Source organism: Phlebotomus papatasi, chromosome 2 (assembly GCF_024763615.1).
Source record: "Phlebotomus papatasi isolate M1 chromosome 2, Ppap_2.1, whole genome shotgun sequence".
In the NCBI taxonomy this organism is placed as follows: Eukaryota; Metazoa; Arthropoda; class Insecta; order Diptera; family Psychodidae; genus Phlebotomus; species Phlebotomus papatasi.
The window spans coordinates 62,013,986-62,025,978 of NC_077223.1; the positions used below are offsets into that span (position 1 = coordinate 62,013,986).

An 11,993-nucleotide genomic window follows, 5' to 3' on the forward strand; every position below is an offset into this window, starting at 1 on the left:
CATATGCTGCGGTCCGGAAAGAGTTAAGGGCTTCTACCTTTATAGAATCCCTGAATGGATCTCACAATTTTTTTTAAAAAATTTTTAAATGAAAATTTCAGAAAATAAAGGTTTAATGTATATGTATACTTTCATATGTACGCTTAAGAGTTTTATTTAAATATATATATTTTTATTTTATTTTATTTTATTTTAGTGTAAATATTTTGTTTCTTGGTCTTCGTGATCCATGTAACCCCTTAAAGTGAACGACGTAATTTTTCAATGTAAAAAAGACGTTGAAAATGGTGGAAAATGAATGAGATGCGGCTATTCTAAATCTTTCTTGAATTTTAGAACCGTAATGATTTTATTTATAATAATCTAATAAATTCTCTAAATGTTTCCAAGTTCAGTTCAAATGAAGCACTCTATATCAGCAATAATGACATCTTTTAGAGAGCTCTCAATATTTTCAGTTGAAATTTACCTCCAAAAATGCCCTCAGTTATGTTATCATTTGGCGCTTACGAATTCGAGAGTGTCGAGAGAAGCAGTACGATTAAATGAGTTTAATATTGGGTGATTATCTTATCACACCTCTGAAGGTTTTTCCTCATTGTGGGGCCACCAATCGATTCACCAGTCAGTTGTCGATAGTTCTTTGAACGGTTGTGAAGTGTTTAGACAGCATGCCGAACATCAGACCATTATCAGAACCCCTTGCCCTCAAGGCTCAGAAAGAGTTGAATGAGGTACCAGAGAGAATCGATGAGGATCTTGCTGCTCTACGGACATGGATCGCCAAGCAACCCCATCTGAGATCCAGGACAGATGATCAATTTCTCGTTGCTTTCCTCCGGGGTTGCAAATACTCCATTGAGCGCGCAAAAGAGAAAATCGATCTGTACTACAGCGTACGGACGTCTTTCAAGGAGATCATGACAGATCGGGATCCTATGAGTGAGAAGAACTTAGAATTGATAAGATTGGGTGTAGGATTACCATTACCCAATACCATTACTCCTGATGGATGTCGGGTCATACTGATTCGTCCTGGAGTATACGATGCTGATAAGTATCATATCTTGGACGTTATGAGGATAAGTTTGATGGCCAATGATATTCATCTAATGGAAGATGACAATATGATGGTTGCGGGACAGGTAAGTGCATCTTATTGATAAGAAAGCTCAGTTGTAACAAACTCAGCAAAGATGGTGATATGCTAAGTTTCTGCTCTTTGGTTTTTAGATGGGAATTCTGGATTTGTCTAACGTAACTATGGCACATTTCTTGCAATTCTCACCTACTTTCACGAAAAAGATGACTGTAATGAACCAAGAAGCTATGCCACTACGTCTCAAAGGTTTCCACTATATTAACACTCCTGCGGGATTTGAGACTGTCTACAACATGTTCCGCAGATTCTTGAACGAAAAGAACAGAAATCGAGTAAGTGAAAATTTTAATAACTAAGCAACAGACTTGTGGAAATTTTTATTTCTCCATTCTGAAATCTTTTAACTCAGAGGCTTTATCAAGCAACTCACTTATCGATACCGGACTAATCCAATTTATCGTCTACGATGGCGGTGCTTAGAGTCAAGATCATCATGACTGGATGATCTAATATCACGAGAGATCAAAAACAACTTCAAGATCTTATTTCGACACACAATCAAAAAGTTCCTTCTGAAATTTGCTTAAAAAAATTTCTTTGACTTTGAAAAGATTTCCGAGGTTTTCATCATTATTGGGTGCTTTTGATTCCTTATCGCTCTGTTTAAAGGTCAAAACACCTGAAATTAACTTATCGTACGAAAAAATGAACAAGTCATTGATATTTACACAAGAGTGGTGGAAATATTGGGGAAAATGTGAAGTGAATATTGCACGATAAAATGGCAAAATTGCTTCAGTATTTTCCCTCTTCGATTTAACCCGCCACATTGCTTTCAGGTTTCAATTGATAAGGTTGGGCAGCGTGTTGATGATGCCATAAAATCGAAAGATAGGGCTTATTTGAGGGAAAATGTGTAATGTTGTTGGGAAGCTTTTAGTATCCAAGCCCTTGTAAATTTATTAAAACATCCGGAAGTATACATAAGTTCAATTCGATTTGGTTGGATTCCTGATTCTAAATTGAAAACCACTGAGTTTAAGATTTCAGTTAGATCCGTGCGATCCTTGCAATCTCAACTTCAGTACGGTTACGGCCAAATAAAATACCTTTAGAATTTTGGTTAATGCTTTTCTTTACTAAGCTTAATTTTCAATTCAAACATCCCTGATACTTAATCGTGCAAATGGGATCCTGAAGGATCGTTAATACCTCTGGGAAATTAAAAAATTGAATACATAGAAGAGCCTTCTCATAAAGGTTTATTTCGGTTACATGAAACATCCCCTTGTTAGTTTACATTAAAATATTTATTTGTCAATTACCAGGCACTTTTATTATCTTTAATTGTGTTATGTAATATTTTGGACTAATCTAACATAATTTTCTATTTTTTTATAGCTTTACGTTCATGGTGACAATTTAGAGAGCCTGTACCAGCACATTCCTCAGAGATTGCTTCCTAAAGAATACGGTGGCGAAGCTGGTCCAATAAAGGATATGATTGTACAGTGGGAGAAAAAGTTCATGGACTACAGGGATTACTTCCTCGAGGAAGCTAAATACGGAACTGACGAAAAGAAACGTCCAGGTCGTCCAAAGACCGAAGAGACTATTTTCGGTATCGACGGATCCTTCCGAAAATTGAATGTAGATTGAAAGTACCAGTAAAGCTGAGACTCAAACTTTATTCAGATAAAATTTTCAGAATTCAGGGAATTGTCCTTCTTCTTGTCGATGCTTTCATTATTTAGGATCATGTTTGATACGATAAATCCACTGGTAGCGTCTGAAGGTTCCATTTTGGTTGACAGCATTCCGACTTTTGTGTTCTCGGTGTCTTCTTCAATTCGAACTACAAAAGGTCGAAAGATTGTAGACATGGTAGACTTTCGACGTGTTTCACAAGTCTCTATTTTTTGACTCAACCTCCTAGCACCATTTTTGATACTTCCATGACGTGTTTTCTTCTTTTTCTTCTTCTGAGGAGGCTTGCAGAAGAACCTCAACACTGGAGTCTGGCGGAATGCTTTCCGGAAGTTGTCATTCCTCCAACCGTAGATTATGGGATTCACAGCGGCATTAACGAAGATTAAATAATGAGAAGCGTACCTAGAACGGTCAAAGTTTTTGAGGCTCAACTTAGAATTCGATCTAATGCCCTAGACACACTTACGACTTAACCCGAGAGACGGCTTAACGAAATTATAATCAAAACAATGATCATATTACTTTTCCATCAGTTTCTGACTAATCCATCTTTCGGCTTAAGCAAATTATATTTGGTCGTCTCTCGGCTTAAGTCGGAAGTGTGTCTAGGGCATAAGTCATTTAGAGCGGATCTTACCAAAGAACCTGGAAACTATTTGATATCTGATTAATTTTGGATTCTTTTAGCAACTGATTCCTAATGAAGACCAAAGCAGTGAAAGGTCCTCGAAGGATGACGAATGTTATCAAAACGATAAACAGCATCTTCGCAACTTTGGTTTTGTAAGAAACGCTTATTGGGTTTTCGCGTTTCAAAACCTTTGCTTCATAACGATCAAGCTTGTAGAAAATCGTTGAGTAGCAAATCATCATGACACCTAAAGGAAGCCATACCATACCGGATATCAAGACATGCCAGTACATCGGAAGCACAGATGTATTTTCAGTGCAGTATTTTTCAATGAAGTTTTTCCAAATTCTAACCTACAAAAAGTTTGATATTTTGAAATTTGAAGTAATTTGCATCGGTATAGTAAACTTACTCGGTATTGACGATAGATCATCAAAGGCAATGACAAGGAAAATCCGAAAACCCAAGTCAGACAAAGTACAATTTTAGCTCCTCGAAGGGTTAGCCTAGCTTCCCGAGGCAGTACAATGGCCGTAAGTCTGTCGTAACTTACAGCAACCAAGTTCATCACAGCAGTAAGTAGTAAAGCTCCTAGAAGAAAGCCTTCAGTTTTGCATCCTAATTCTTGGAGTTCGTAATTCTGAAAGAAGTCATTAACCATGAACATTGCTGGACAGAAGATTAAGGTTGCCAGATCAGCTGCCGCCATGTTCGCGATTAATAGGTTCGTTGGTGTCCTTAGAACCCGGTTCCGGTAGATAATACTCAACATAAAGCCATTTCCCACGAGGCCAAATACGATAATTGGAAGAAATGTAGTTACTTTGAGAACTACTTCCCATTCGGCAATTCTTCCCCATATTTCGCGGGGAAATTCGAATTTACTGAAATCCTGATCGACGTCCTGTAAAAAATATGATCGATTAACCGTCGTAAATCTGGTGCTAGATTAGAATTTTAGAGCTCTTTATTGACCCCAAAATTCGGTGTCAACTCACGAGATCGAAATTGATACACGAGGTATAAAATTCTATATTCTAATTCTATTAAAATCTATAAATTCAAATCCATTCGATCACCGAAGGATGATTTTAGAGTCGTCATCTTTTTCAAGATTCTTAAGTTAAAAATTTTGATCATACGATACATTGTAGTGGAAAGTACTCTGTCATCGAACGTTCATGTCTTTGAATAATTGAATTTCTTTCATTGTTAGGACTTACACATAATTATTACACAATTAACAATAAGCTAAAAAATATTTAATAGAAATGTTTAAATCTCTAAGGAAAAATAAAAGAAAATTCATATTATTCGAAGGCATGAACGTTCGAAGAGAGAGTACTTTCTTCTATCAATATAAAACTTCTGAGTTATCATTAAGAATTATAGTCCACAAGATTTTAGTAGGGGAGATTGGGGCAAAACTTGTCAAAACGCATATTTAATTCTTTCACGAGCTCTGAGAAAACTTAAACGTTTTATAATGAGCATATTCTTACAGGAAATTTACTGCTATACAACATTGCAAAAGACTATTTTCCTCTACCTCGAAAGAAATGTGATTTTCGAATCATTTTCTAAAGTCGATTTTGTGGAGATTTTCAAGACTGCTGTTGCAAATTTTGTCAGTCTTCGGATAATTTGTGACGTTTTACTCTCGCAAAGGTTAAAAATATCAAATAGACATATTTTTATAGGAAATTATTCCTCTACAACTTTGTCGAAGACAATTTTTCTCTGTCTTAACGAGAAATATGCTTAAATTGAGCTAATCAGTATTGATATTTTCTGTAAGCCAAATATTCCAAAAATAGGGCTGAAAATTTCATTATATTTTATTTTACAGAATCCTTCCTCAAAATCCTTGAAACTTTGTACAAAGTTTCAAGGAATTTCAGTCTCTTTTTATTTTAGAAAATAGTGAATATTGAAATTCTAGTATTGACAAATTTTGCCCCAGTCTCCCGTACCATTCTCATTCTAATCAATAGATTGGTTATTTAAGATGTAATATAAAGATTTCGTAGAATGTTATAATTTTTTGGAACAGTACTCTTATTGAAACTTGATTGCTTTACAGACCAAAAGTTCACTATTTTCTGTCATAATTTCTCATCTTTTGAACTACAGTACGACTTCAATAGTGTCAGCATTTTTAATTATTGTGTAGCTTCAGTGTTTTAAATTATTAGTTTTTTGTAGTTACTAGTTAACTTATCAAAAGTTTTCTCATTTATCCTAAAATAGTCCATATTTCCATATTTTTTTCAATTAAATTTCGTTGCGTTGACACCGTTGACACTATTTGAGTCGCACTGTATTTCAAATTAAAAATCTCACTGGCTTGAATAATTTTATTCTGATTTTAAGTTGGTTTTATGAAAAACTTAATAACACTCTACAACACTATTGCTGTTATAGTTCTGCTTTTAGCCTCATTCACTGTTCACATGTTTCATATTTTCATAATTTCGGTGTATTTTAATAATTCATAAAATTTAGATTACACTTCAAAAACTTGATAATAAATTTTCTCAACATAAACTCAATATTAGAATAAAAACTAATAAGGATTTTCGCACCTAATTTAAAAAAAATCTCCTTTTTATTTTTACTGGGATGCATAAGGTCAAACCATGGAGAAAAATGTTTTATTTCCTTTTAAAAATCACAGAAAAATTGAATAAAAAAAACACAATTAAATTACGAATTCTTTTTTTCAAATATTAGAAAATAAATATTTAATTTTGAAAATGCAGAGATTTTTCCATGAAATAGAAGTTTTTTTTGTTGATAATATTGACTAAAAGTTTTGCAACATTCTAAAACACTGTGTAAGCACGACTTGCAAAACACATGTAAACAAGATTTCAATGTTTACAACAGAAATGCAGCAATTGCCACCCTCTGAAATATTCCTTCAGGAGCTGTCGGGAGAGAGAAAGATAAATTTCTCACCGTGAGTGACATTCCGAAATGTGCTTCCGATGGATTTAATTCAACCACTGGGCTCCAGCTAAGCCCAACTCTTGGCTGGAAGCTCACTCATCCATCCACTTTATGGTTGTCGGATGGGGAGTCTATCCAGAATAATTGCCATGGCAAACATACTTCACACGCCACTGATAAAGTGGATGGCATATGCAGCAACTTTTCACCCGCAGCCAATTTATTGGTGACCTCTTTAAATATCTCTGTCTAAAGTGCTCTTCCACGAATGCAATCAAAACCAGATCCATTTAAAAGCTTAACATTGATTCAGTGAAATCCTTTAATAATTCAGCTTTTGCAGATTTTTTAGGTAAACGAGTTAGAAAGTTTGGTCGGATTTTTTTTTATTGCTGGATTAAAATATTTATTGCAGATATTGTGACGCATTATATTGAGAGAAGCTTTATTCACTTAGCGGAACTTTTTTGCTCGAACTCAGAAGGGGAAGTTAATGTATCAGATTCATCGATTTTCACAGGATCTCAGTGGCGCAATAGGCAAGGAAAGATCGTAGCTCTTGGGCGGATAGATCTCCTGATAATTAACAGTTGTGAATTCGAGTCCCGCCCGGTGCAAAGATCTAAATGTTTAAAAAAAGACATTTTCATAAAACATAGACATTTTTTAAAAAAGCACTGCCTCTGCCCAAGAACTCCGGAAGCATAGAAGAAACATTAACATTACGCGGAAGGCGCGCCTCAGATCAGATCATCAGATCCTTCTACCGCGGATAATCAGATTCTTTTAATAACACGGGTATACGACAACATGATGGAATTGTAATAAATATATCCCGATAAGCTTAATCATAATAATAATAATAATAGGTTTTAAGACATTTCCATAAGCTATTCACCCATCCCCTTGAAAAAATTCTTTTCTTACTGAACAATATCTTTGGTTCACAGAATAAATTTAAATAAAAACAAAAATCGACTTTTCCAACACAATATTGCAATTCCTAATTCGAGCACTCTTCAAAGTCCTTTATATATCGTTATCTTATTTTATTGAAAATAGTATACATACAGTAGATAAGAATAGATAAAAATTGTACTACAATTTTTATCAAAAATCGAAGAAAAAAACTGCGCGTAATATGTTTTTTATGGTGTTCTGGTTGGCTTCCGTTGCACAAACAACTTTTTGTATGAAGGGTGTAAATTGTTATAAAAATGAAAAATCATTCTTCTTCAGTCTGGAGGTTTAGTCTAACTCTTGAATTGTCCTTAATATACCGTCTTATTTGAGAAGTTTTCAATTTTCAAAAAAAAAAATCAAACATATTAGTATTAGAATAAATCTTAGGTCAAAAGTCGGTAAGTTAAAAAAACACTTAAAATAGGGCAAAGCGCGCTACCTTCGGACGATTTATGCTATGCACAAATAATTTTTTTCAATGTGGTATAAATTAATTTGGTCCATTATAATATTATATTGGAATAGCTAGTCCAATGCATCAAATTTTCAGAAAAGATCTATGGCTGAAATCCGCAAGGAACTTAGAGAAAAAATTGAATTATCCGAAGCTTAAGTTGTCCGCAGGTAACGCACTTTCCCCTAACAATGTGCTTTTATGATATATTCCTACATTTTTTTTAACAATTTATTCTTACACTAACTTAAAGGTTAAATTAAAGTAAACGAAAATTTAATAATTTTAAACAGAAAAATCGAATATAATACAATAAAATTTCAATAGTTCATTAAACAAATAAGCTCCAGTATAAATTGAGTTTATCAGTAGTAGGGGTAATAGGGTAAGCTGGGGCACCACTCACTGAACGGGATAGCTATTTTTTAATTATATATTAGACTTCAGAAGGTGAGACTTTTACGACAGAGATGCTTGTCCACCGATTTATCAATTCTAAAATTATGAGATTTTTCATATGTGATCATTAAGATTATTAACCTTAAGTAAAAAAAATAAATAACTTAATTAAAATTTCATTATATCAGTCTTTGTGTAGATGTTTTAGAATGTTGGTACTACAAAAATTGAGTTTTATATTGTCAAAAATAATAATAATAATAATAATAAGGCTGGCACAACATTCCATGAAGGAACAAGGCCTTCCCGCACGGGGATTTCTAGACACTCATTATTATTTTTTCTTATACGGGATGAGGTTGTCAGTCTCATGCCCTGTGGAATTAAGTGCAGTAAAGCTCACTGCAAGCAATGCAAACACCTTTAACGCCGTTGTCAAACAACCACTTAAAACAAGGGTTTACCAATACTCTGCTTTTCAATTTTTTTTTTGAATTTAATACAACTTAATTTGCACTTTCTTATTAAAAATGTTGGAATAAAAGTTCAGAATAAAAACTAAAAAATTGAGCCTTTAAAGTTTAATTCAATTTAATAATCACTATAAAATAGATAATTTTTTTGTCATTATTAAATTACTGTTAGGCATTTTTTTTTATTGTATTTTTCTTTTTTTATTAAGTAATTGAAGAGTCTTCTATAAGAAGAAATTATTTTATAATTTATAGTGGGGTCTAATAAAACAGAATTAATATGCCTTAATATTTTTATTTAATGCAATTGTTAACTTTTCAAGGACAGTAGGGTCACCGGTCTTCCAAGAAAAATCTTACGGGCATCTAAAGTTATGCTTAACTCTATGAAAGCTAGAAAACAAATTTCTCTGAGCTCAAATTTTGACCTTCTCACCCTTAAAGGGTTTAACAGAAAAATGAAACCCAAAATATTTTGCAAAAAATTGCTCACTTTAAGTAAAAATCGAAATTTACGAAATAATGTATAATTTATAAATGTCCAACTTTTCAACTTTTTAGAATTTAGTAAGCATTCCAGTTAATTTTTTAGTTCATGCCTATTATGTTGAGTAAATTTTAATATTTAATTTATTTTCTAAATTGAAATTGTCTAAGTCAGTAGTTTTCAAAATAAAAATTTGTTTCGAAAGTTAAAAAATTTCAAATTTCTAAAGAAATCACTATCGCCATCTCTTTTACTTAGGGGAATGTAGGCATGGTTCGCATATAGTGAACCTTCAAACAATGTGAATTTTCTCTTTGATTACAAAGAGCTATTTCGTCATTTCTTAGCCATAAGATAGATCATTTTATTAATCTCATGAGACAAGATGAGAAATGGTAAACCAGTTCTTTGCAAGCAAAGAGAAAATTCGCATTGTTTGAAGGTTCACTGTGTGCGAACCATGCCTACATATTCCCCTTTAGTTTTGAATTGAAAAAACTTTTGAGTGAGTGAAATCACCGGGTACTCAAAATACGATCTTAAAGGAATTCAAATGGTTAAAATTTTAAATTCAGTATCCAATAGATATTTTTTCCTTTTCAAAAAGAAAATCATCTATTAATCTGTTAGAAACTATTTCCAAAATATGAACATTCTATCTCAAATATTTCAAGTACATTAACTGAATGGGTTAGTGAATTTGATCTAGTACTAAGTATTTTAACAGCTATTCTTAAGTCACACATTTCTTGAAAAATATAAGTAAAAAAATAATATAAAATGAAGTCAAAAATTAAGTAAGAGTGTGTGCGAAGCCTGAAAGCTTTCCCCTATTTGAGCCAATTATGAGAAAATGTTTTTGAGATATATAGCATTGAAGTCATGAGTTCGAGTATTTCACAAAAGACGGGATGCTTTACAAAGTCTTTTACAAAATTTGGATCACAAAATTTGGATCAATTTGCTATTCATTTTAAACTAAACTAAATGTAATACTATATCGCAACTTTAATTGTTTATAAAAAATAATAAATCGAGTGCATTTATTCTTGCTGTAATTGATCTTTATTAGGCGAATTATTTATAATTTATTTATCGAAAATATAATAAATCAGTAAAAATCTGTAGCTTGAGCACCTGAAGTCTATTAATTTTAATCAAGATCATACAATGAATTAAATCGAATTTTAGTTATTAAATTTTTGTCATATCTTATAAATTTATTTTCACTAACGCCACAATTGATTGCATTTATCTATTCACTAATTAATTGATTGTAGCTGATATAATACTTATTAATAATAATATCTATCTATTTTTCTATTATTTATATTTAAAAGAAATAAGTAATTAATTGAATGGAAGTAAATGAAAGAGAATTAAAGAAATATTTCCATTCAGTTCTAAATTCTCTTCTAAAAATGGCTAAAACCTTAGACACATGCAAGTGGAGGCGCCAGGTGTGCAATGGAGACGCCTGGTGTGCAATGAAGACGCCTGGTGCTCAAAATGTGAGCATAATCTTTACGCCTGGATCGTTAGTCCTCATCAACGAAGCATCAAATTTCCAGGTGTATTGTGTGCTAGGGATAATCACATCTGGGTAGTTCATTTGCCTATGAGCCTGTGAGTGGACAAAGGCTTTGGCAAGATACTACGTATGTTTGAAGATAGAAAATCAACAAATTCCCCGCATTAATTGCAATGTTTCATGGTGTTGCATTCCATTCGGCAAATTTATTATTTTACACATATATGGGGCATTCAGGCTAGTGCAAATATCATTGCCGCATCATATCACCAATCATCGAAATAGCAAATACAGAGGGATGACGACTAGGGCCGAATAGGGAAGCGATGATAGATTAATTGTTGAAATAAACTAACAACAGGCTCGAGGGGATGATAAGTAAAAACATCAGGGATCAATTGTGGAATTACTTTAGCAATGGTAATTTCTGCATTTGTTATTATTAATTCAAAATTAAATTTAAGAAATTTAGATTGAGCGCTTTATTTTGGGGACTAATATCATAGTAAAATGCTGTGTAATTTTGACAACTTAAAAGCCTTTTGTAACATTTTTCAATAATTCACCAAAAAACTATATTTATATGAAAAGCTTTCAATGCTGCGGCTATGTGTGGAAAGTATGTTTGATCAAAAGTGCAATTTATTGCAATTTCCATATGAATAAAACTGATGTACGGTGTGAAAATGAGAAATGGTGACAGTGCAAATAGAGGCGATGAATATTTTTTAGTTGAAATTATCTGTATTTTCTCTCGCAATAATTGTCACTGTAAATTATCCTGAGTGCATCGATATGGTGCCATTTATCGTACACTATAGCACAATTAAAGCTCTCCAGCTGATGGTTTTCACGTCAAAGAATGATCTTCCTGAGTTGCAAGTGACCATGACAGGTTCAATTGACACGGTGTTAAAGGCACTTAATCCTCCTGTAATTTATGACACAGATAAATGGGTGGACTGCAGAAATTGAGAGACTCTACAGCAGATTCCACACCCACTAAAATGAATCACTGGAGGCACCACAAAGATTTAACACGAGTATTCCAGAGTTATTTAATTGCACCAGAAAGTATTAATTTCTATGCGCAATGAGTACCAATTATTCTCAATTAATTGGTACTTTGTCGGTATTTCGGGTGATGGTGCTCTTATATAGATTTAGTATAACATCCTATCATTCTAAAATTGATTAGAATGAATAATGACACAGTATAACCGTGCAGTGCAAATACATTTTGATCAATTACACAAATGTGCCAGATGCAGTGAAATTATTATATGTAAGT

General features: G+C 33.0%; 2 protein-coding genes across 2 annotated transcripts; one reads left to right on the forward strand and one right to left on the reverse strand.

The window, feature by feature from the left end:
• Nucleotides 1-529: 529 nt before the first annotated feature.
• On the forward strand, nt 530-2,816 carry LOC129802005 (alpha-tocopherol transfer protein-like). Its single transcript, XM_055847533.1, has 3 exons — nt 530-1,145; nt 1,234-1,434; nt 2,504-2,816. The coding sequence occupies exons 1-3, from the start codon at nt 672-674 to the stop codon at nt 2,759-2,761; spliced, it is 933 nt and encodes a 310-aa protein (XP_055703508.1). The 5' UTR covers nt 530-671; the 3' UTR covers nt 2,762-2,816.
• Nucleotides 2,391-6,520, reverse strand: LOC129802004 (neuropeptide FF receptor 2). Its single transcript, XM_055847532.1, has 4 exons — nt 6,405-6,520; nt 3,856-4,347; nt 3,450-3,796; nt 2,391-3,214 (listed from the first exon to the last, which is right to left on the reverse strand). Exons 1-4 carry the CDS (start codon nt 6,414-6,416, stop codon nt 2,794-2,796), a joined length of 1,272 nt encoding a protein of 423 aa, XP_055703507.1. The 5' UTR covers nt 6,417-6,520; the 3' UTR covers nt 2,391-2,793.
• Between the last annotated feature and the right edge of the window lie 5,473 nt (nt 6,521-11,993).